Source organism: Eucyclogobius newberryi, unplaced genomic scaffold (assembly GCF_026437365.1).
Source record: "Eucyclogobius newberryi isolate DKJ021-1_F unplaced genomic scaffold, fEucNew1.0.hap1 SCAF_15, whole genome shotgun sequence".
NCBI classification, from domain to species: Eukaryota; Metazoa; Chordata; class Actinopteri; order Gobiiformes; family Gobiidae; genus Eucyclogobius; species Eucyclogobius newberryi.
Genome location: NW_027315779.1, coordinates 33,855,267 through 33,882,357, shown reverse-complemented (window position 1 = coordinate 33,882,357; position 27,091 = coordinate 33,855,267). Strand labels below are relative to the sequence as shown.

The 27,091-nt window shown below is 42.5% G+C and overlaps 1 protein-coding gene across 1 annotated transcript in view; it reads right to left on the bottom strand.

Annotated features, from left to right (window-relative positions):
• The window catches only part of emsy (EMSY transcriptional repressor, BRCA2 interacting), a 56,849-nt gene extending 32,083 nt beyond the window's left edge, over positions 1-24,766 (bottom strand). The window contains exons 1-9 of the mRNA XM_072447013.1: positions 24,705-24,766; positions 17,156-17,264; positions 16,232-16,331; positions 15,557-15,631; positions 10,121-10,296; positions 4,474-4,629; positions 2,510-2,769; positions 711-942; positions 84-302 (exon numbers count right to left, since the gene is read on the bottom strand). Coding sequence (XP_072303114.1) covers positions 84-302; positions 711-942; positions 2,510-2,769; positions 4,474-4,629; positions 10,121-10,296; positions 15,557-15,631; positions 16,232-16,331; positions 17,156-17,261 — 1,324 coding nt within the window. The 5' untranslated portion in view covers positions 17,262-17,264; positions 24,705-24,766. The remainder of the gene's footprint in view (positions 1-83; positions 303-710; positions 943-2,509; positions 2,770-4,473; positions 4,630-10,120; positions 10,297-15,556; positions 15,632-16,231; positions 16,332-17,155; positions 17,265-24,704) is intronic.
• Between the last annotated feature and the right edge of the window lie 2,325 nt (positions 24,767-27,091).

Sequence of the window (27,091 nt, the reverse complement as noted above, 5' to 3'; positions counted from 1 at the left end):
CTGTGGACACATTTACATCATGGACCTGTGCTCACACTATATCATACATATCATACATATCATCGTATGCTTTGTATTCCTACCTGACTCCTGTTTGATCTGGATGGTGGGTTTGGCCCCTGGGGAGGCGCTGGAGCCCGGGCTCTGGCTCACACTGGTTGTTCCCATAGTAGAGCTCTGCTGCAGCTGCTTGGGGGACTGCTGTTTGGGCAGCTGGGCCAGGATCTGGGAGGGAGAGCCCACCAGGGTCTTTGGCGAGGGCAGTCGGGCCGGCGCCACCTTCACTCCAGCTGAAGGACACGCTAGAGGAAAGAGCACATGCTGGTTGGACTTCAGAACGTAGTTTCATTCGTCCTAATTTAGATTCAAACTTATCTAAAACTTGGGACGTCGCAATGTCAAATCTTCGGAAATGTTCGGATTATTGTGAGAAAAAAGATTGAAGGATTATCTGCGATTACAGAGACCGTGAGCAACACCAAGTCTGTGAGCAGCTTTACAAGAAGTGCACTTTTTGAAATACAAAATAAGGTTAAACGTGACTTAAACAGCCAGATAAAAAAAAGTTCTTAACATTTAGGGGTTTTTTTGGGCTATTTTTTAGACAGAACTAAAAAGACTTAAGTTTGCTTCTAAAAATGGAGCTAATAATCTTGACACCATAGCCCTAACCACTTCTCACACACACAGTAGAATCAGAGTAAACTCACATGGAGCCATGGTGGACATGAGCACAGAGGGTGAAGAGGACACCACAGTTGTCACGGCGACGGTGTGGGAGGAGCTTGAGCTGGAGGGGAACACCACTGTCTGCTTGTGAGAGAGCGGGCTGAGCATGCCCGTGGAGCCCAGCTTGGACATGGCGGCGCTGTTGGGCGTGTGTGACTTGGACAGAATGTTTGGGACGAAGCCGGAGCTCGGGGACGTGGTCACGATGATCACCTGCTCCACCACAACACAAAGACAGAACGTGGTGTGAGAACATGTCATGTCCTGGGTGAGGTTCACAGCTCCTTCATGGATGGGGGTTTTCTGGTATTTTGTAACATATGCAATTCCTTTTTTTTCCATTTAGTTTATTGTAAACCAGAGTATTGTTATACATTTGATTCATTATAGAAGCTGGTCCACACTTCCTCTTACTTTACAGATTTGTATTTAGGCATTTTATTTGGCTATAACATCTTAGAACTCTATAAGTCTGTCCAGTCTGCCTTTCATTTGTCTTTCCTAAATATATTTGTAATACACAGTTGTGCCAGTGCCCCATGCAACTGTAACAGGTTTGATGAAACTCCAACAGTGGATGCAGTATTTATGCACTAATATTAATCATACATGGTTTATTATACTTGGTTCTTGATCTTTTAACAGGGCAAGCGAAGGTAAGCGGCTAACGCTAGCAACTTGACACCGTGGTCCAGTCCTAATCCGGACTAAACCATGTGTTCAAACAGCAGTTATAGAGTCTTTTGTTCAGCCGTGTGCACAGATTTTATTGTTTTTATTTAAAGGGTTAAAAGGGTTTAAAGAGTTAAGTTAAAATATTAAGTAAAATCTGTTTTGCCCCAGTAGACATGTAACTATATGCAAACCTCACAATAAGATATTATAGCAGTATGAAATCTATTGCGTTATTGTGGGAAGGCTCACGATATTGAGGTTTTGCGTACAATAATAAGCATAATATCCAAATTATTATCCTGTGATTCTTGGGAAATTCACGTTATGTCAAGAACCTACACGGAGAACAGCCTGGTGGAATAATACAAATAATATTAGTACGAATAACACTTTCTTATTCTGTAAAGCATTTTGACTTTGTTTTGTGCCAATTTGAAATGTGAAGGTCCAATAAAAACGACGCAGTAAAGTTTATATTCAGGGTTTTGTCCACATTAGAACTCTGGGGCCTCATTTATAAAGCCTGGGACACGAGGCCCAGAACGAGCTTAGGCATTTTTTGATCTATAAAAAAAAAAAAAAATAACAAAACTTGATGTGAAAATGTGCGGATGTTTGTCGCTTGTTGTTTCGGCAAAATCAAACCAAATCTGGGACTAGGAGCAGGGGTTTGTTAACGAGCGAGTTGTTGTTAACGTGAGTGTTGGATCCCACTGGCTCAAACGTCTCTGACAGTGAAGGATCATGGGATATGTAGTCATCTTCACTTTTCTGCTGAAGTGATTGCTACCGCGATATGGCCTATATTGTTACAGCCCTGTGCCCTAGTTCAGATATATAGTCAAAGCAGCTCTTATGGTCAAAATGAGACCGCTGTGCTGTATGCATCTAATTACAGAGCTGTTTATTCTGCTAATGTTTGTTCGCTTTACAGTCAATTGTGAAAAGCGCTTAAAAAGTCATCACGGTGAATAATGAGGGTGTTCAGAATGCTTTAGGTGAGTGAACACAGCACACACTTGAACTAAACCTGCTTTTGAGGTTTTTATAAGGAGTGCCGCGCCTTCAAACACTGTTGTATGAAGGTGTACGTGGCGTTGCTGACCTTCTGCGTGGTGGCGTTGGTGGTCTGGATGGTGGGCTTGGTGAAGGTGATCTTGACAGGGGACAGGTGAGGGGGCAGAGAGTTGGCGATACTCTGCATGATGTTGCTCATCTTGGGGCTGCCGCTCATGGGGACGCTGATGCTCTTGGACACTGGGGGAGAGGCCTTGGCCACCTCCTTCAGCATGACCGGGGGCGAACTGGACGAGTTGGTCCTCCGCCGCTTTCGGGGTTTCTCGTCCTCGTCTGAGCAACTCACACCTACAGAGCACAAAGAAGTTAATTAGGCAATAGTTACTGCTAGAACCAAAAGTCCCATAATGCATGAAGGACGTGTGGCTTTGGGCAACATGTGGAAGAGAAAAGGCCTGTGTATCTGCGGGACATTTGATCTTCCTTTTGAAATTGGAAATCCAAAATCAGAAAACAACCAGTTTCAAAACAAATATTGGAAAAAAGAAAACTAGTAATGATTTAATTTGACACCGTTAAATCAAGCTCCATGGCAAGTGCCCAGTGAATCTTTGTTCCATGGGGTCAGAGCACAGGTGCATGACAGGTGCATATGTGCAGTCAGTTTACCCGGAGACTGAGCCGTGAGAGGGTGAGAGCCTGACCACTGTCCGAGGGCTGACCGGGCCGGCGGCTGCTGTTACGCTGATGCCTTGAGAATTTTCACATTGTTGTCCAGAGGATTTAATGAGCAAATGGAGTTTTGGGGGCGTCAAACCAGGACCGGACCAGGACCGAACCAGAACACAAGCTGACAAACACACAGACAGGCACAGACACACACACACACAGAGAGACACAGACAGACACACACACACACAGAGACACAGACACACACACAGAGACACAGACAGACACACACAGAGACACAGACAGACACACACACACACACACACAGAGACACAGACACACACACAGACACACACAGAGACACAGACACACACACAGACACACACAGAGACACAAACAGAGACACAGACAGACACACACACACACACACACACAGAGACACAGACAGACACACACACACACACACAGAGACACAGACAGACACACACACACACACACACAGAGACACAGACAGACACACACACACACACAGACAGAGACACAGACACACACACACACAGAGAGACACAGACAGACACACACACACACAGAGACACAGACACACACACAGACACACACAGAGACACACACAGAGACACAGACAGACACACACAGAGACACAGACAGACACACACACAGACACACACAGAGACACAGACACACACACAGACACACACAGAGACACAAACAGAGACACAGACAGACACACACACACACACACACACAGAGACACAGACAGACACACACACACACACACACAGAGACACAGACAGACACACACACACACACACACAGAGACACAGACAGACACACACACACACACAGACAGAGACACAGACAGACACACACACACACACAGACAGAGACACAGACAGACACACACACACAGAGACACAGACAGACACACACACACACACAGACAGACACACACACACAGAGACACAGACACACACACAGACACACACAGAGACACAAACAGAGACACATACAGACACACACACAGAGACACAGACAGACACACACACACACACACAGACAGAGACACAGACAGACACACACACACACAGAGACACAGACAGACACAGACACAGACACAGACAGACACAGAGACACAGACACACACACAGACACACACAGAGACACAAACAGAGACACAGACAGACACACACACACACAGAGAGACACAGACAGACACACACACACACACACACAGAGACACAGACAGACACACACACACACACAGACAGAGACACAGACAGACACACACACAGACAGACACAGACACAGACACAGACACAGACACAGACACACGGTCGTGTGTAGCAGGTCGTGTAGTAAACTCACTCTTGACATAGACGGTGCTTCCACTGGGCAGCACCACCACGTTGGAGGAGGGGCTGGGGGGCCGAGGGGACTTCACTATGGCCCCCATCACTCCCCCAGGGGCCGTAGCACAGCTGGAGGTGCCAGTGGTGCTGGTGTAGGAGTAACACACCACCACTGCAAGACAAACACACGCACAAACACAAAACAGGGTTCTAAAGTGTATGTCACAATGTACAGAATCATCAGTACCAAGGTGTCCATAGGATTTATGAGGGGCACAATATTAAGAGAACAGACACAAATTGATTGGATAAGAAACTTTATTTGTCCCACAAAGGGGAAATTCCAGTGTTGCAACACAGATTAGGCACAAAAGTATAAAAATAAAAAAACGCATAACTGATTAAAAAATAAAACATTTAATATTTCCTAACACTCCTATTTACAGCTGTTATACGGACAGAAAATATTGCACCAGGATGATTGACAGTATGTCACAGTATTGCACATGATTCTGAAGCAGAGTGACACAAACAGTGTTTGTTGAAGAGTGTGACAGCAGCAGAAGGACAGAGTGTGAAACGTCTCCTTCACACAGCGAGGGTGGATCAGTCCTAAAGCTGCTCTCCAGAGCGGACAGAGTGTCCTGCAGGGGACAGAGTGTCCTGCAGGGGACAGAGTGTCCTGCAGGGGGCGACACTCATGGTCCAGCATAGATGTGAGTTTAGCCAGGACCCTTCTGTCCTCCACCTCCTGCACCGAGTCCAGAGGACAGCCCAGGACGGAGCTTTGTCCAGCTTCTTCCTCTCCCTCTCTGTGATGACCACACCTACAGGAGCTGATGCACCACAGAGTCAGAGAAGGTCTTCAGGAGTGGCCCTGTCAGGAGTGGCCCTGTCAGGAGTGGCCCTGTCACTCCAAAAGACCTGAGTCTCCTCAGGAGGTGGAGCCCACTCTGGCTCTTCCTGTACAGTCTGTGTTATGAGTCCAGTTTGTGGTTCAGGTGAACACCAGGTCCTTGTATGCAGTGTTTCCCCCAGGATTTCAAAAGGGCGTAGTGGAATTTTTTTTAAAAAGGGCACATAGCTACTCCTTAAAAGAGGCACACAAACAAATGAAGAATAATATAACTTTATCAACAACAATGTATTTGTTTACATGCTATTTTTGTGGTGGGTTGTGCAACACGTCATTCATTCATTTTCTTCCGTTTTTCCTGTTATGGGTCGCGGGTGACTGGAGCCTATCCCAGTGACTTTGGGCCTTAGACGGGGTACACCCTGGACAGTGGCCAACTCGTCGCAGGGCAACAAGTCAACAAAAGATATTTACATTTAAATTCTTCGGTTTCTCTTTTGAGCCCAAACATCAACAGCCTTGTTATAGTTGAACTCTGGTTTAACGGTCAGCAAATTATCAATCAATTATCAAATTATTCAATGTTTTCTGGGACATCCTGTTCCTATGGTCCGTTTTAACTCTGTTAAGAGCAGAGAAACCTCTCTCACAGTGTGGAAAAAAGAAATGTAATTGAAATAATATTGCGTGAATACTTTTGATCTACAATGATACCTTCTTAGCAGACAACTATATTTGACCAAAAACAAAACATACCAGCAGTGGGTGCTGGAATGAGTAGCCCAACTTCTGCCATCTTCAGTACAAAGAGTGGCCTCTGTGGAAGTCCACCACCATCTCCTTGGTCTTCCCCGCGTTGATGAGGAGGTGGTTCCGCTGACACCAGTCCACAAAGTCCTGCTCCAGTCCTCTGTCCTCCTCATCATCGTCGTCAGTGATGAGTCCCATAATGGCAGAGTGGTCAGAGAACTTCTGCAGGACACAGCTGTCCATGTCTGAGGTCTGCAGTGTAAAGGGTGAAGAGAAAGGGTGCGAGGACAATGCCCTGGGGCCCCCCCACACTGCAGGTCCCCCACACTGCAGGTCCCCCACACTGCAGGTCCCCCACATTGCAGGTCCCTCACACTGCAGGTCCCCCACACTGCAGGTCCCTCACACTGCAGGTCCCCCACACTGCAGGTCCCTCACACTGCAGGTCCCCACACTGCAGGTCCCCCACACTGCAGGTCCCTCACACTGCAGGTCCCCACACTGCAGGTCCCCCACACTGCAGGTCCGAGTGTCAGACACACAGTTCCGGGCTCTCACAAACTGGGGTCGGTCTGTGAGGTAGTCCAGGATCCACTCTGCAGGTCGTACTCCACACCAGCCGTCTCCAGCTTGTCCCTCAGGAGCTGATGGTGTTGAAGGCGCTGGAGAGATCAAGAACAGGATCCTCACAGAGCTGCCAGGCTTTTCCAGGTGAGAGAGAGAGTGGTGCAGCAGGGAGATGACGGCGTCCTCCACTCCGATGCCAGCCCGGTATACAAACTGCTTTATGTAGTCTGTGATGCACTCTGTGATGGTATTGATGTCCTCCCCATGTGGGTCATAAAGCTCAGTCCAGACAGTGGTGCTGAAGCAGTCCCTCAGAGCCTCCTCGCTCTCAGCAGACCACATCCTCACCTCACGGGACACCACAGGCCTCAGATGTACAAGGGTGTGGTCCCAGGGGAGGGAGGGGGATGAGCCTCCTTGGTGTTGGCAAAGAACAAGTCCAGGGTTTTATTGTCTCTGGTGGGGCAGGTAACATACTGGGTGTATGTTGGCAGGACAGATGAGAGAGAAGCGTGGTTAAAGTCACCAGAGACGAGGAAGAGAGCCTGTGGGTGCCGTGTCCGTGACCTGTGGGTGCCGTGTCTGTGACCTGTGGGTGCCGTGTCTGTGACCTGTGGGTGCCGTGTCCGTGACCTGTGGGTGCCGTGTCCGTGACCTGTGGGTGCCGTGTCCGTGACCTGTGGGTGCCGTGTCCGTGACCTGTGGGTGCTGTGTCTGTGACCTGTGGGTGCCGTGTCCGTGACCTGTGGGTGCTGTGTCTGTGACCTGTGGGTGCTGTGTCTGTGACCTGTGGGTGCTGTGTCTGTGACCTGTGGGTGCTGTGTTCGTGACCTGTGGGTGCTGTGTCTGTGACCTGTGGGTGCTGTGTCTGTGACCTGTGGGTGCTGTGTTCGTGACCTGTGGGTGCCGTGTCCGTGACCTGTGGGTGCCGTGTCTGTGACCTGTGGGTGCCGTGTCCGTGACCTGTGGGTGCTGTGTCAGTGACCTGTGGGTGCAGGAGCAGTGCTACACGAGCATTGTCAGGATTAGCAGAGAGGGCCACATACAAATACACAGCATTACTATAGCTCTTAGCATTAGCCCCCAAATAACACATGCAGGGCTCCAGACTGACTTTTTTGGGGACTGTCTTGAAAATCAATCCCAATGTTCCTCCGCTCCCTTAATTTGTATTATTATAAAAACAAAAACAAACTTTTGTTATTGAAATATTTGACCATCACCTTTCTGCCAATTTACCCATTAAACATTTACCCACGTGGTACGAGGACAGAGCCACGCCTCCTCCTCGTCCCACTGAAGACAGGAGCAGCCGTGATGCACAAGTCCATTTCCTCAGACGTGTGAATATAGTGAACGTGCCTCGGGCTTTAGGGTTTTTCAGAAACACACTCTGAAGTGCATTTTGATTGAAACAGCAGTGATACATTTCCATAATTTTCCAACTAATCTGAGCGACATCATAGAAAAAGGCAGTGCCCCCTGACCTTTGACCCCTCCGTAGAACCTCTGCCAGAGCAGACCAAGTCCCGCCCTTTGAGTTTGATGAAAGATTATTTATAATTTAATTGAATCATTTATCAAATTCAATTATTACAAATCATTTATGTATCATAATGACATTAATGACATATATTATGAATTCATTAATTCATGCATTAAAGCATTTAATTTTAGCACTATATAGATCAACAGGTCAAATGAATTCAATAAATAAGAACACATAATAGACCGATAGGAAGTGCAAATTAAAGTGGGCCAAACTAGAAATGAGTCAAAAACTCATTTAGATGTGTAGATAAGCAGAAAGGCAGTGGAAATACTTTTATTAAAAATATCTTAATAAACAAATTGATTCTTTATCCTATAGGGACAGAAGACATGTCATTTAGGTTTTTAAACCAAAGTGAATAATAGTTCGAATAATCGTGATTACAATGACAAAGAATATTGTGATTATATTTTCTATAATGGAGCAGCCATCGGCTGATTGAACTAAAAAGAGTGTATTGGTACACTTATTGAACGCTATTTTAAATGTTCACAATTTAACTCCAAACTGGTGATTGAGTGCTCTACATGAAATAGTGGAAAGAAACACACCAATAAAATGCCATGAACTCACAGAACATACTGCTAACGTCTTCTCTTTAAGCTTGGATTATCCTCCTCAAGCATAAACTAAGCTTTATAAGTGCTTTCAGACCGCAAAAAAAATAAACACACCAGCAAACGTGCGTCCGACCTGGAACTGTTGTGTTTCCCGGTGTAGCCGTTTCCTTGGTGATGGCGGACCAGGTTGAGAGAGTGGCTTTGGTGTGTATGAGGCGAAAGACAAAGATCTCGATTTACCAGTCGGTCTACGTTCTGACCTCACCTATGGTCATGAGCTTTGGGTAGTGACCGAAAGAACAAGATCGCGGATAAAAGCGGTCGAAATGAGTTTCCTCCTCAGGGTGGCTGGGCGCTCCCTTAGAGATAAGGTGAGGAGCTCAGTCACACGGGGGGAGCTCGGAGTAGAGCCGCTGCTCCTCCAGCTGAGGTGGCTCGGGCATCTGTTCCGGAGCCTCCTGGGCATGTCCCACCGGGAAGAGGCCCCGGGGAAGACCCAAGACACGTTAGAGGGACTATGTCTATCAGCTTGCCAGGGAACACCTCGGGATCCCCCCAGAGGAGTTGGAAGAAGTGTCTGGGGAGAGGGAAGTCTGGAAGTCTCTGCTTAGACTACTGCCCCCGCGACCCGGACCCAAATAAGCGGAAGTCGATGGATGCATGGATGGATGGTTACTGTGCCGTGTCGGCCACCAAAGGTCACCTTTGTTCAATTCCTATGTCGGACACTCTGGAAGCCCAACACGCACCGCATCAAACACTCCAAACGCCCTGGACACGCACCACATAGACTTTGAATATAAACAGGACGCCTTGATGCGGTGGTCTGAATGCACCATTAGAGGAGGACGAGGAAAACTTACACACGGGTGCGTCTGGCTCTCATTAAAGATGATGATACTGGCACCGTCCTGATACTGTTGCCACTCCACCACCAAGTGATGAAACTGACAGGGCTGTGTTTGACGGGACGGTATATCGGGAGCCCTGAATGCACGTTATGAATAGAAATGTTTACTTGTACCAAGCCAATGACCACATTTAGGCATCAAAGCCTCGTTAAAAGTCCCTGTTGATTGTGTAAAGCGTTTGATGTTTTATTTTAGATCATATTCGGCGTGTATAATAATTGGCATCTAACTTGTGTAACTAAGTGTAGACTTCTGGTGACACCAAACATCCTCTTTTACATGTTACTGGTGATGAGAGCAGATTTTCACCATTCACTTGTGACAAAACAAGAGAATTCCGGGTGAAATAAAGGTCAATAAATAAATAAAACATGGGATTTGATGTAGCTCTGGTTAGCAGAGGTCAAGAGTGTGACGGGTAGAGATGGAGAACTTCTATGGTCAAGAGCATTGTAGGATGGACCCACCTTCTTTGTTTCCTGTTTGAGAAGGAAGCAGCAGAGTGGCGTTCTGATTGGCCGTAGCACTGGCCACAGCATTAGCAGAGACAGTAAAGGCTGTCTGAGGAACCAGCCTGGGCATGAGCGGGACCAGGCGACGCCCTTCTATGGACCACTCTGATGAACTGTTAGGACCGGACATGCTGGGGAGGAGGGAAGTGGAAAAGTTAAAAGAAGCCATTCAAATTGTATTAGAAAAAATGTAGATTGTATCAATAACAATGATAATGATGATTGCTTTTATTAACTCTTCAACAATTCTCTTATTGATTCCTATATCTGTTGTAGTATTTATTTGAATCGCTATAGCTATAGCTATAGAGATATATATACATATATATATATATATATATATATATATATATATATATATGTATATATATGACAAAGTATTACAACATTGTCAAAAATACACACATCATTAGCAGGTAATAAGGGAATGTACATTATGGCAAATATCGCATACACATTAGATATTTAACACAATAAAGGAATATCTTATCTTATCTTACATGGCATGTGTTTACAAACAAAGTTTAGTTACAGATTTTAATCACACACTGAAACATGGAGACAGTCTGAATAAAAAATGTCTCCATTTTAGAATTGTCTTCGAATAAATTCTCCATAGCTTGTCCCAAGAAAAACAAAGTGGGTTTGTCACCACAGGGTCTGAGTTCTTTGACTCAGGGCCAGTTCTAACCAGAAGAACTGGGTTGGGCTGATAGAACATTTAAATGGGATATTATAAAAGTCCATACATGGTATTGTATGTCCCACATTGTGTTGTGTTTCTGTGAAAGAGATAAGATAAGATATTCCTTTATTGTCCGACATGGGGAAATTCCATTGTTGCAACGCAGGTAGATACAGAGGTAGATACAGAAGAAAAGAACAGATCACTTAAAGGAAGTTTGAAAAATACTTTCAGTAGAAGATCTTCTACAAACAAAAACTCCTATAGAAAAATAATAAAGATAAAAATAAATAAATGAATAAATACATAAATACCATTGCATGTGATCACGACAGTAATTGCACATGAATTTCACAGTAATTGTACATACGACAGAATTGCACATGGTTAGGTCAGTATTGCGAGGTTTTTTTTGTAGTTTTTCCTGGCCGAGAAGGAGAGTCTAAGGACAGAGGACCCTGGGACATTGTCCCTCGCCACCACAGACATTGTTGATTCATTTCTCCCTGTGGCCCTCAGAGGCAACTGTTGTTGTGATTTTGGGCCTTACAAAAATAAATTGATTTGATTCAGGACTAACAGTGTTTGTTATAAAGTCTGACAGCAGCAGAAGGAAAGACCTACGAAACCTTTCCTTCACACAGCGAGGGTGGATCAGTCTCTCACTGAAGCTGCTCTCCAGAGCGGATAGAGTGTCCTGCAGGGGACAGAGTGTCCTGCAGGGGGTGAGACTCATGGTCCAGCATAGATGTGAGTTTAGCCAGGACCCTTCTGTCCCCTACCTCCTGCACCGAGTCCAGAGGACAGCCCAGGACGGAGCTTTGTCCAGCTTCTTCCTCTCCCGCTCTGTGATGCTGCTGCTCCAGCAGGCCACACCTACAGGAGCTGATGCACCACAGAGTCATAGAAGGTCTTCAGGAGCGGCCCTGTCAGGAGTGGCCCTGTCACTCCAAAAGACCCGAGTCTCCTCAGGAGGTAGAGCCGACTCTGGCTCTTCCTGTACAGTCTGTGTTGTGAGTCCAGTCCAGTTTGTGGTTCAGATGAACACCAGGTACTTGTATGAGTCACTCTCTCAATGTCCCGTCCCTGGATGTTCACTGGTGAGGGGGGCGTGGCCTCTGTGGAAGTCCACCACCATCTCCTTGGTCTTTCCCGCGTTGATGAGGAGGTGGTTCCGCTGACACCAGTCCACAAAGTCCTGCTCCAGTCCTCTGTCCTCCACATCATCGTCGTCCGTGATGAGTCCGATGATGGCAGAGTGGTTAGAGAACTTCTGCAGGACACAGCTGTCCATGTCGTGTCTGAAGTCTGCAGTGTAAAGGGTGAAGAGAAAGGGCGCGAGGACAGTACCCTGGGGCGCCCCCACACTGCAGGTCCGAGTGTCAGACACACAGTCCCGGGCTCTCACAAACTGGGGTCGGTCTGTGAGGTAGTCCAGGATCCACTCTGCAGGTCATACTCCACACCAGCCGTCTCCAGCTTGTCCCTCAGGAGCTGATGGTGTTGAAGGCGCTGGAGAGATCAAGAACAGGATCCTCACAGAGCTGCCAGGCTTTTCCAGGTGAGAGAGAGAGCGGTGCAGCAGGGAGATGACGGCGTCCTCCACTCCGATGCAAGGCCGGTATGCAAACTGCAGTGGGTCCATGGCTGAGCTCACGGTGGAGCGGAGGTGGTCCAGGACCAGCCGCTCCAGTGTCTTCATCAGGTGGGACGTGAGATCACTGGCCTGAAGCTGTTGAGGTCTTTGGCGCGCGGTGTCTTGGGCACAGGTACCAGACAGGAGGTCTTCAGACCTGTGGTACCACCCTCAGCTTCAGGCTCATGTTGAAGACATGCTCCATAACTCCACACAGTTCATCTGCGCAGGACTTAAGGAGCCTGGAGCTGATGCCATCAGGTCCTGCTGCCTTCCTCACTTTAATCCTCTTCAGCTCACTCCTCACCTGTGCTGCTGTGACAGTCAGTGGTTGGCAGGGGGACTGTGTGCTGGGGGGGATGGGTGAGTCCAGGTGAAGAGGGGAGCTGATGGTCCGGGGTGGAGAAATGAAGAGGAACGGATGCAGGGCATTGTCCAGCTGTGGAAGAGGGAGCATGCAGCTGTGCAGGGGGAGGGGCGAGTGACCAATCAAATCTCAAGAAGTGAGCATTTAAATCATTCACCCACTGTAGATCCCCCTCTGTCTGGGCAGGGGGGATTTTGAAGCCTGAGATGGTTTTCAGGCTTCTCCACACTCCCTGAATGTTCTTTTGCTGTAGCTGCTCCTCCATCCTCCTCTTGTAGCCGGCCTTAGCCTGCCTGATCTTCCTCCTCAGCTCCTTCTGCACAGTCCTCAGCTCCTCCTTGTTCCTTGACCTGAAGGCTCTCTTCTTCTCCTTCAGCAGAGCCTTCAGTTCACGGTTAATCCATGGCTTGTTGTTTGGAAAACACTGCACCGTCCGGGAGGGAACAATGTTTTCGAAACAGAAGTTGATGTAGTCCGTGATGCACTCTCTGATGGTGTTGATGTCCTCCCCATATGGGTCGCAGAGCTCAGTCCAGACAGTGGTGCTGAAGCAGTCCCTCAGAGCCTCCTCGCTCTCAGCAGACCACACCCTCACCTCACGGGACACCACAGGCTGCCTGCGCACGATGGGTTCATACACAGGCCTCAGATGTACAAGGTTGTGGTCCGAGCTGCCCAGGGGAGGGAGGGGGGAAGAAGAATAAGCCTCTTTGGTGTTGGCAAAAAACATGTCCAATGTTCTATTGTCTCTGGTGGGGCAGGTAACATACTGGGTGTATGTTGGTAGAACAGAAGAGGGAGAAGCGTGGTTAAAGTCACCAGAGATGAGGAAGAGAGCCTGTGGATGCTGTGTTTGCAGCCTACAAGTGCAGGAGAGCAGTGCTTAACAAGCATATTCAGCATTGGCAGACGGGGCCACATAGACTGCGATCAAAATCACATGTGAGAACTCCCGGGGCAGATAATATGGCCTCATGCCAATAGCCAAAAGTTCAATATCCTTGTTACATAGCTGCTCCTTCACTGTGCAGTGTTCGGGTTTGGACCAGCTCGTGTTCACATACACCGCCAGACCTCCACCTCTTTTCTTCCCGTATTCTCTCGTTCTGTCCGCCCGCAGCAGATGAAATTTGTCCAAACCTACAATAGAGTCTGGCATTTCTGCTGTTAACCAGGTCTCTGTGACGCTGCTGTCCCTATAAATCCTCTGGGACCGTATGAGGCTCGCTATTTCCGTAATTTTATTTTGAAGGGACCTCACGTTACCCATGACTACGGCGGGAACCGGCTTTTTGTTTGTCCCTCTCTTCTCTCGGAGTTTACGTCCAGTCCTTCTGCTTCTTTGCGTTTTCCTTAGGATGTCCGCCGGGATAACGTGACGATCTCCGGGTAATACGATGGTTCTCCGCAGTTTCATGAGTTCCTCCTTTGTGTAAACGCGGTATGGCGCCGGCCGGGGGGCGCGGGGGGGCCGGGGGCTAGCTCAGAGCTAGCTCACATCACGATGAAAAACACTCAATATTCCAGCCGAAAAAAGTCAAAAACAGTTGAATTAAAAACGATTCCAGCGCGTGTCCCTATTGTACAGTAAAATAGAAAAAAATATTTACAAAAAATAGAAGATAAAGCACAATAAGTGTGAAAAAAGTGTGAGAAAAGAGCGGAGCGTTTACACCGGGCTGCCAGCTGTACAGGCGCCTTTGTGAGCTGCTGGATCTAACAATATATATATATTTTTTTAAAGTTTTTATTTAAAACGTTTTGATTTTTGCTTCGTTGTCCACACCTTAGCATCTTGAGACTGTGCTGTTAGGTGTGAGTCATAAGCCAACCAGTTTAAGATTTGAACATCTTTGTTTAGTTTGTTGTAAGAACAGATTCGACCCAGGGATTCTTCACTTCCTCCAAATGACTCAAGCGTCTGTCCTCTGCCAGTGCAACCTGCACAGGAACCCCCGGCACAACATTACTCTCAATATGTTTCCATTGAGCTTCCTATTCTGGTCACATAAATATAGAAAGGTTCTTCTCAGCCGCCTTTATCTTTTGATAATAGTAAAGTATTGAATCAGATTTGCGTTTCCCCCCTTGCCATATAAATCTTGAGATTGCTTTATTCCACTCATAAAACAGCCGCTTGGGGATGGAAACTGGAAGAGTCTGGAACAGATATAGAAATCTGGGTAAAACCTTCATTTTTATAGTTTCAATCCTTTGACTTAGACTGGTGTAGGGGATAAGGTTACATTTTTCAAGATTTTTTGGCGGGGGCACCATCCCTGAATGTACGTAGCGAGACCCCTGCACATGACCACATTCTAATCGCGTACATTGCGATTAGCAAATCGCGTTTAATCACATTGCGATTAAATTGCATATGTAATCGTTCAGCCCGACTCCTCTTTGGGTCAGGTCGAGAGGTCGTCAGGCTCCCTCTCGTTCCGTGGCTTCACTTTTGACTCGTGCCGAGCAGCCGCTTTGCGCTCTGAAGAAGCGGCATTAAAAAAACGACTCACGCTGATGGTACTCGCACACACAAATGTGTGCCCCCCCACATATGTCCAGGGGGGCACCGTAGAACTTTTACGAACAACATCCTTTTACTGACAGAGGATTGACTACAAGACACGACTGAATCACAAGCTCGCCAAGATTCCAACACAAAACATTTTTCTAGAAGAAAACATGAATTTCTTCACTTACTGATAGGCAATGGTCGTGAGGCGCTCATCGTTGACCGCCCTGCGGACCTCCGCACGATGGCGCTCCGTGGAGATACTGGGATGAACAAGAGAAGAAATGATTTTTGTGGAGTTTCTACAAATGTCAACAAGAGATTTCTGCTTAATGGAGTTGGTAGTTTGTCTTAGTAATATAAACAATCAGGTTGAACATGATTTTTCCAATATAGCTTTTAAACACATTTAAACTGCAGTAGAAAAGCAACACAGTCACACTGCAGCTACACTCACATGGATACAGAGGGATCACAGGATCACACACAGTTCAGAACCTTTCTCTCCATAAATCATACGTTTCTGAGGCTGGGTAGAGGAAATTGATTGTTGTGGGGCGAGTTGAAGTGTCCTTTATGTCCCCTAGCCATTAGCAAGCTAGCTATCAAACGGAGGAACTACTTTCAGTTTCCATCTGACCATATGAAGTTAATTTGAGCAAAACAAAAGCTCCATGGACAAAAATTAGGCAAAAAGGACAAAGAAACATATTGTATCAGTTGTGCCGTCCTTAGTTCTGCAACTCAGCCTCAAAATAAATATGATACATGCCCAAATTTGAGAGAAGGATATAATCACACTTTAGACCCTACAGTGGGCCAGGGAACAGTGCTCAAATCTGACAGAGACAATACTCTTGTACCCCAGGATTTTAGTGAGCTCCCCCAGCAGATCCTTCTTGTCTTTTGTGAGGTCGCCCTGGGCCCGTAAGGCACTGATGACCCCAGCGTACGCCTCCAGCTCTGCAACACACACACTTACAACTTCAATATGACATGTACATGGCAGATTTCAAAGTTTCTATGATGTTTCAGAAACACTGTTACCGCAGCAACAGTCTCAGAGTGACACTGAACGCCCTCAGTCAAACAGGCTGGAGTTACTCCTCTGAGTTTGGTTTATTTAAACCTTCTTCCATTTCATCCCTACAGAGGCTCAAAGCCCAGGATGATTATCCTGCACAAACGCAGGTCCAGCATTTAATAAGTTACCTCGATTATGACTTCTCTCTCATATATATACCTTCTTTAAACAGGAATGGAGGGCTATGATTCAATCTTCCTGGTATCTATATTGGTATTCTGAACCCCTGGAAAGGTAGAGGACCAGGACCAGGACATTTAGATGCTAATCAGGTACTCAGGGTGGTTGAGCCAGGGTCTCACAAAGACAAAGAGGATTCTAATAGCCCATTAAGATTCTGAATAGGCTCGGTAGATACAAGGAGGGAGTTTCTGTTGAAACAAACAACTCTTTCTACTTCAGGAAGGCTCCGCCCAATGGGCGGGTCTTACCACAGAACAGTATAAATATCGGAGTTCTCGACCTAAATTCTTTTATTGACAATGACTCTTGGATGAGAGTCGAAACGTCTAATTTTTTTCTAACTGAGTCCAGATGACTACAACTGAAGTTTTTCTACTATGGAACACGCCTGGACGAATGAGGGATTACACCGACATATATAGATAGATATGTAGAGAGATAGAGAGATAGAGATAGATCTAACTGGTCATTTGCACTTGAAGTGTTCAGTGTTGGCCAGCTCCAGCAGTAAAGGCCTTACCCAGCTTCCGGAGGATTCTTTTGCACTCATCCCGGCCCAGGTCCAGGATGGTGGGCCAGACCACAGGCATGCTCCCTGTTACCACGGGCTTCTCCAGCTGAATCATGGGCTGGAAGAGACACAAGTTCATTAGAAATACAAGATCATGACTGTTCGAACGCAGCCAGGAAGAAACCAAAACCAATAACAAAGCAAAAAAGATGACGCCATACAGCAAACATTTATTTTAAAAAGTATATATTTCAAAAGCCTGAAACATTATAAACATGTTTTTCACTAAATGTGAAACCCCTTCATCTGAGCCCTGAGCGGGCCCCAGAGCTTCTGAATACGTTGCTGCTGCTCATTTCATATTTGCCCCTCTGGGCCAATATAATTGTTTAATTCTTTACAGCATTTAAACAATCCATCTTTTTCAAAAAGGACTTTAAAGAAGAGGAGAAACTCAATCTAAAGGATCAGTTCAGTCTGCTTTGAGTCCATTTGCATCAGTGAATATTTTGACTAGAAAAGGACTTATTTTGTTTATACAGCCAAATATGACGTCAGTGTCCAACAGTTTAATGTGAGAGGCTGTAGGGGCCAATCAGAGAGAGGGTCCCAAAGGTTTGATCCCAGACACTGTTCCCTCTAAGATGCGCACATGTGCACTGCTCCAAAGGTCTCTGCGCACATGTGCACTGCTCCAAAGGTCTCTGCGCACATGTGCACTGCTCCAAAGGTCTCTGCGCACATGTGCACTGCTCCAAAGGTCTCTGCGCACATGTGCACTGCTCCAAAGGTCTCTGCGCACATGTGCACTGCTCCAAAGGTCTCTGCGCACATGTGCACTGCTCCAAAGGTCTCTGCGCACATGTGCACTGCTCCAAAGGTCTCAGCGCGCACTAAATCTTCACTGCACACTAAATCCAACCAGAATTGAAAATAATTCAAACAAATGTACGTGATTCATTGAGTGACAGACAGTGAGACAGTGTGACAGGGTGACAGGGTGACAGGGTGACAGGGTGACAGGGTGACAGTGTGACAGTGAGACAGTGAGACAGTGAGACAGTGAGACAGGGTGACAGGGTGACAGGGTGACAGGGTGACAGAGTGACAGTGTGACAGGGTGACAGGGTGACAGGGTGACAATGTGACAGGGTGACAGGGTGACAGGGTGACAGGGTGAACTGACATACAGGGATTTTCCCGGTGGGCTGATGGGCAATCAGAGATTTTTGCGTAATCTCTGATTGGTTTGCGCAGCAACCAATCAGAGATTATAGTGTGTTTAGACTTATACACCATGTAATAGTGTGTTTAGACTTATACACACGTAATAGTATGTTTAGACTTATACACCATGTAATAGTATGTTTAGACTTATACACCATGTAATAGTGTGTTTAGACTTATACACATGTAATAGTGTGTTTAGACTTATACACATGTAATAGTGTGTTTAGACTTATACACATGTAATAGTGTGTTTAGACTTATACACATGTAATAGTGTGTTTAGACTTATACACATGTAATAGTGTGTTTAGACTTATACACATGTAATAGTGTGTTTAGACTTATACACATGTAATAGTGTGTTTAGACTTATACACATGTAATAGTGTGTTTAGACTTATACACATGTAATAGTGTGTTTAGACTTATACACCATGTAATAGTGTGTTTAGACTTATACACATGTAATAGTGTGTTTAGACTTATACACATGTAATAGTGTGTTTAGACTTATACACATGTAATAGTGTGTTTAGACTTATACACATGTAATAGTGTGTTTAGACTTGTACACCATGTAATAGTGTGTTTAGACTTATACACCATGTAATAGTGTGTTTAGACTTATACACATGTAATAGTGTGTTTAGACTTATACACCATGTAATAGTGTGTTTAGACTTATACACATGTAATAGTGTGTTTAGACTTATACACCATGTAATAGTGTGTTTAGACTTATACACCATGTAATAGTGTGTTTAGACTTATACACCATGTAATAGTGTGTTTAGACTTATACACATGTAATAGTGTGTTTAGACTTATACACCATGTAATAGTGTGTTTAGACTTATACACCATGTAATAGTATGTTTAGGCTTATACACCATATAATAGTATGTTTAGGCTTATACACATGTAATAGTGTGTTTAGACTTATACACATGTAATAGTATGTTTAGACTTATACACATGTAATAGTGCGTTTAGACTTATACACATGTAATAGTATGTTTAGACTTATACACATGTAATAGTGCGTTTAGACTTATACACATGTAATAGTATGTTTAGACTTATACACCATGTAATAGTATGTTTAGGCTTATACACCATGTAATAGTGTGTTTAGGCTTATACACATGTAATAGTGTGTTTAGACTTATATACCATGTAATAGTGTGTTTAGACTTATACACATGTAATAGTATGTTTAGACTTATACACCATGTAATAGTATATTTAGACTTATACACATGTAATAGTATGTTTAGGCTTATACACCATGTAATAGTGTGTTTAGGCTTATACACCATGTAATAGTGTGTTTAGGCTTATACACCATGTAATAGTGTGTTTAGGCTTATACACCATGTAATAGTGTGTTTAGACTTATACACCATGTAATAGTGTGTTTAGGCTTATACACCATGTAATAGTGTGTTTAGACTTATACACCATGTAATAGTGTGTTTAGACTTATACACATGTAATAGTGTGTTTAGACTTATACACCATGTAATAGTGTGTTTAGACTTATACACATGTAATAGTGTGTTTAGACTTATACACCATGTAATAGTGTGTTTAGACTTATACACCATGTAATAGTGTGTTTAGACTTATACACCATGTAATAGTGTGTTTAGACTTATACACATGTAATAGTGTGTTTAGACTTATACACATGTAATAGTGTGTTTAGACTTATACACATGTAATAGTATGTTTAGACTTATACACATGTAATAGTATGTTTAGACTTATACATCATGTAATAGTGTGTTTAGACTTATACACCATGTAATAGTGTGTTTAGACTTATACACCATGTAATAGTGTGTTTAGACTTATACACCATGTAATAGTGTGTTTAGACTTATACACATGTAATAGTGTGTTTAGACTTATACACATGTAATAGTGTGTTTAGACTTATACACATGTAATAGTGTGTTTAGACTTATACACATGTAATAGTGTGTTTAGACTTATACACCATGTAATAGTGTGTTTAGACTTATACACCATGTAATAGTGTGTTTAGACTTATACACCATGTAATAGTGTGTTTAGACTTATACACCATGTAATAGTGTGTTTAGACTTATACACCATGTAATAGTGTGTTTAGACTTATACACCATGTAATAGTGTGTTTAGGCTTATACACCATGTAATAGTGTGTTTAGGCTTATACACCATGTAATAGTGTGTTTAGGCTTATACACCATGTAATAGTGTGTTTAGGCTTATACACCATGTAATAGTGTGTTTAGACTTATACACCATGTAATAGTGTGTTTAGACTTATACACATGTAATAGTATGTTTAGACTTATACACCATGTAATAGTGTGTTTAGACTTATACACATGTAATAGTGTGTTTAGACTTATACACCATGTAATAGTATGTTTAGACTTATACACCATGTAATAGTGTGTTTAGACTTATACTCCATGTAATAGTGTGTTTAGACTTATACACATGTAATAGTGTGTTTAGACTTATACACATGTAATAGTGTGTTTAGACTTATACACCATGTAATAGTGTGTTTAGACTTATACACATGTAATAGTGTGTTTAGACTTATACACATGTAATAGTGTGTTTAGACTTATACACCATGTAATAGTGTGTTTAGACTTATACACCATGTAATAGTGTGTTTAGACTTATACACCATGTAATAGTGTGTTTAGACTTATACACCATGTAATAGTGTGTTTAGACTTATACACCATGTAATAGTGTGTTTAGACTTATACACCATGTAATAGTGTGTTTAGACTTATACACCATGTAATAGTGTGTTTAGACTTATACACCATGTAATAGTGTGTTTAGACTTATACACATGTAATAGTGTGTTTAGACTTATACACCATGTAATAGTGTGTTTAGACTTATACACCATGTAATAGTGTGTTTAGACTTATACACATGTAATAGTGTGTTTAGACTTATACACATGTAATAGTGTGTTTAGGCTTATACACCATGTAATAGTGTGTTTAGACTTATACACCATGTAATAGTGTGTTTAGACTTATACACCATGTAATAGTGTGTTTAGACTTATACACCATGTAATAGTGTGTTTAGACTTATACACCATGTAATAGTGTGTTTAGACTTATACACCATGTAATAGTATGTTTAGACTTATACACATGTAATAGTATGTTTAGACTTATACATCATGTAATAGTGTGTTTAGACTTATACACCATGTAATAGTGTGTTTAGACTTATACACATGTAATAGTGTGTTTAGACTTATACACATGTAATAGTGTGTTTAGACTTATACACCATGTAATAGTGTGTTTAGACTTATACACCATGTAATAGTGTGTTTAGACTTATACACAATGTAATAGTGTGTTTAGACTTATACACATGTAATAGTGTGTTTAGACTTATACACCATGTAATAGTGTGTTTAGACTTATACACCATGTAATAGTGTGTTTAGACTTATACACATGTAATAGTGTGTTTAGACTTATACACATGTAATAGTGTGTTTAGACTTATACACCATGTAATAGTGTGTTTAGGCTTATACACCATGTAATAGTATGTTTAGACTTATACACCATGTAATAGTGTGTTTAGACTTATACACCATGTAATAGTGTGTTTAGACTTATACACCATGTAATAGTGTGTTTAGACTTATACACCATGTAATAGTGTGTTTAGACTTATACACCATGTAATAGTGTGTTTAGACTTATACACCATGTAATAGTGTGTTTAGACTTATACACCATGTAATAGTGTGTTTAGACTTATACACCATGTAATAGTGTGTTTAGACTTATACACCATGTAATAGTGTGTTTAGACTTATACACCATGTAATAGTGTGTTTAGACTTATACACCATGTAATAGTGTGTTTAGACTTATACACCATGTAATAGTGTGTTTAGACTTATACACCATGTAATAGTGTGTTTAGACTTATACACCATGTAATAGTGTGTTTAGACTTATACACATGTAATAGTGTGTTTAGACTTATACACCATGTAATAGTGTGTTTAGACTTATACACCATGTAATAGTGTGTTTAGACTTATACACCATGTAATAGTATGTTTAGACTTATACACCATGTAATAGTGTGTTTAGACTTATACACCATGTAATAGTGTGTTTAGACTTATACACCATGTAATAGTGTGTTTAGACTTATACACCATGTAATAGTGTGTTTAGACTTATACACATGTAATAGTATGTTTAGACTTATACACATGTAATAGTGTGTTTAGACTTATACACATGTAATAGTGTGTTTAGACTTATACATCATGTAATAGTGTGTTTAGACTTATACACCATGTAATAGTGTGTTTAGACTTATACACATGTAATAGTGTGTTTAGACTTATACACCATGTAATAGTGTGTTTAGACTTATACACATGTAATAGTGTGTTTAGACTTATACACCATGTAATAGTGTTTTTAGACTTATACACCATGTAATAGTGTGTTTAGACTTATACACATGTAATAGTGTGTTTAGACTTATACACATGTAATAGTGTGTTTAGACTTATACACATGTAATAGTGTGTTTAGACTTATACACATGTAATAGTATGTTTAGACTTATACACATGTAATAGTGTGTTTAGACTTATACACCATGTAATAGTGTGTTTAGACTTATACACCATGTAATAGTGTGTTTAGACTTATACACCATGTAATAGTGTGTTTAGACTTATACACCATGTAATAGTGTGTTTAGACCGTGTAATAGTATAAGATAGAATAATATAAAAGATTCTGGGGAGAGCACACACGTCACTTGTAACTAAAGGTATGCAATATCTTGCCATTTAGATAATATTGTGACTGTTGTTTTGAATATATGCAAATTTGGATATTTTGACAATGTTCTGTTGTGTAAACAGTGGGTGTAATGGTGCGTCAGAGCTGGAACGACATTCAACAAAAGAATGTGTCTGCAGAATACCACTATAACCAAATGATCAGGGGAAATGTGACGTGCCCCAGGATTTAAGCAGCTGTTTCCTCCATCCCAGCTTTGACTGTGTGGACAGTATACAATATACAATATATAGTATACAATATACAGTACACAATATATAATATATAGTATACAATATACAGTACACAATATATAGTATACAATATACAATATATAGTATACAATATACAGTACACAATATACAGTACACAATATATAATATATAGTATACAATATACAGTACACAATATATAGTATACAATATACAGTACACAATATACAATATACAATATACAGTACACAATATACAATATACAATATACAGTACACAATATACAATATACAATATACAGTACACAATATACAGTACACAATATACAGTACACAATACACAATATACAGTATACAATATACAGTACACAATATACAGTATACAGTACACAGTACACAGTATACAATATACTGTACACAGTACACAGTATACAGTATACAGTATGAAGTACACAGTACACAGTATACAGTATGAAGTACACAGTACACAGTATACAGTATGAAGTACACAGTACACAGTACACAGTATACAGTATACAGTATGAAGTACACAGTACACAGTATGAAGTATGAAGTATACAGTACACAGTACACAGTATACAGTATGAAGTACACAGTATACAGTATGAAGTACACAGTACGCAGTACACAGTACACAGTACACAGTATACAGTATACAGTATGAAGTACACAGTACACAGTATGAAGTATACAGTACACAGTACACAGTATACAGTATGAAGTACACAGTACACAGTATGAAGTATACAGTACACAGTATACAGTACGAAGTATACAGTACACAGTATACAGTATGAAGTACACAGTATGAAGTATACAGTACACAGTACACAGTAATACTGTGTCCTGTGCTCTATGACTGGGACACGTTAGATCAGTGCAGTCCACGGAGCCCAGGCCTCTGATGTCAACAGACTCTGTCCACTTCATTCTAAACTCACAATATAAAGTGTCACTCTGCAGCTGTATCCAGTTTGCACCAGTTTATTTCAATAATAATGACAATTCCTTAGGCTATTGTACGTAACGTCAAAATGCCAAAAACATAGTTAGCCTTAGCCTTCCCTTCTTTTTTTAACATGATATATTTTTTAAATGCAAAACCTCATATTGATATAAAAACGTGTCAAACACCCTCATAAAACTGAACACAAATGCCCATTCCTTCAATTCAGAACGGAAACCTTTATCAATGGAGTTAGCACAGTTAGCATAGTTAGCACTGTTTACAAACCGAGGGGGAAATCTTTCACATCGACAGCAAAGCTTTTACCGCCTCTGGCTTGTTCCTGGAGCCGCGTCCTGAGCCGACATGACGAGCCTCTGGAGCCTGACCGCGCTGTGTCCTGGAGGCGGTGGAAGAGGCAGGAGAAGCAGGGTAAAATGACAGCAACACAGTGTTTATATGTGTGGAGCTAACTGCGGCTAACGGCGTTAGCTGACCGGAAAAGAGGGATCCTTGTGTGCCGAGTGCTGCCACCTGGAGGCGGACAGGAGCGCGGCACCACAAACTCTGCAAGAAGTGACGCCCGCAATAAAAGACCTTAAACTTAACAAATCTTCAGGAAATGATGGATTCCAGCAGACTTTTTGTAGCATTTGTAGAGGCAATTGCAGTATTCTCTCTCAAGTGTGTGCTGAAGTATATAGAAGCCCACACTACACCCAATTCTAACTCAAGGACTCATCCCAAAGCCAAAGACCTGTTGCCGTAGTAACCTGGAACCCACTTTGTCTCCTAAACACAACATCTTAGCTCTGAATCACACTCTGGTTTCATGAATAACTGATGTATGTCTGGTTATTGACCTGCTGGATTACTTCATGTTAATAGTTTTATTTTATTTCTGGATTTTATAAAGCTTCTAAGAACATCTAGAACACGTTTTAATTTTTTTTATCATAAAAAAATGTTTTTGGTAATTTCCTTATAGGAGCAATGCAAAGTCCGGCCCACTTTTGACACGGATCAGCACATCTGTTGTAATGACACTTCTGTTGTAATGACACTTCTGTTGTAATGACACTTCTGTTGTAATGACACTTCTGTTGTAATGACACATCTGTTGTAATGACACATCTGTTGTAATGACACTTCTGTTGTAATGACACTTCTGTTGTAATGACACATCTTTTGTAAGGACACTTCTGTTGTAATGACACTTCTGTTGTAACGACACTTCTGTTGTAAGGACACTTCTGTTGTAACGACACTTCTGTTGTAATGACACTTCTGTTGTAACGACACTTCTGTTGTAATGACACTTCTGTTGTAACAACACTTCTGTTGTAATGACACTTCTGTTGTAATGACACATCTGTTGTAATGACACTTCTGTTGTAATGACACTTCTGTTGTAAGGACACTTCTGTTGTAATGACACTTCTGTTGTAATGACACTTCTGTTGTAATGACACTTCTGTTGTAACGACACTTCTGTTGTAAGGACACTTCTGTTGTAATGACACTTCTGTTGTAATGACACTTCTGTTGTAACGACACTTCTGTTGTAAGGACACTTCTGTTGTAACGACACTTCTGTTGTAATGACACTTCTGTTGTAACGACACTTCTGTTGTAATGACACTTCTGTTGTAACAACACTTCTGTTGTAATGACACTTCTGTTGTAATGACACTTCTGTTGTAATGACACTTCTGTTGTAATGACACATCTGTTGTAATGACACTTCTGTTGTAATGACACTTCTGTTGTAATGACACTTCTGTTATAATGACACTTCTGTTGTAACGACACTTCTGTTGTAAGGACACTTCTGTTGTAATGACACTTCTGTTGTAAGGACACTTCTGTTGTAATGACACTTCTGTTGTAACGACACTTCTGTTGTAATGACACTTCTGTTGTAACGACACTTCTGTTGTAATGACACTTCTGTTGTAACAATACTTCTGTTGTAAGGACACATCTGTTGTAAGGACGCTTCTGTTGTAATGACACTTGTGTTGTAATGACACTTCTGTTGTAAGGACACTTCTGTTGTAATGACACTTCTGTTGTAATGACACTTCTGTTGTAATGACACTTCTGTTGTAAGGACACTTCTGTTGTAATGACGCTTCTGTTGTAATGACACTTCTGTTGTAATGACACTTCTGTTGTAATGACACTTCTGTTGTAAGGACACTTCTGTTGTAAGGACACATCTGTTGTAATGACACTTCTGTTGTAATGACACTTCTGTTGTAAGGACACTTCTGTTGTAAGGACACTTCTGTTGTAAGGACACTTCTGTTGTAATGACACATCTGTTGTAATGACACTTCTGTTGTAAGGACACTTCTGTTGTAAGGACACTTCTGTTGTAATGACACTTCTGTTGCAACGACACTTCTGTTGTAATGACACATCTGTTGTAAGGACACTTCTGTTGTAAGGACACTTCTGTTGTAATGAAACATCTGTTGTAATGACACTTCTGTTGTAATGACACTTCTGTTGTAAGGACACTTCTGTTGTAAGGACACTTCTGTTGTAACGACACTTCTGTTGTAATGACACTTCTGTTGTAACGACACTTCTGTTGTAACGACACTTCTGTTGTAATGACACTTCTGTTGTAACGACACTTCTGTTGTAACGACACTTCTGTTGTAACG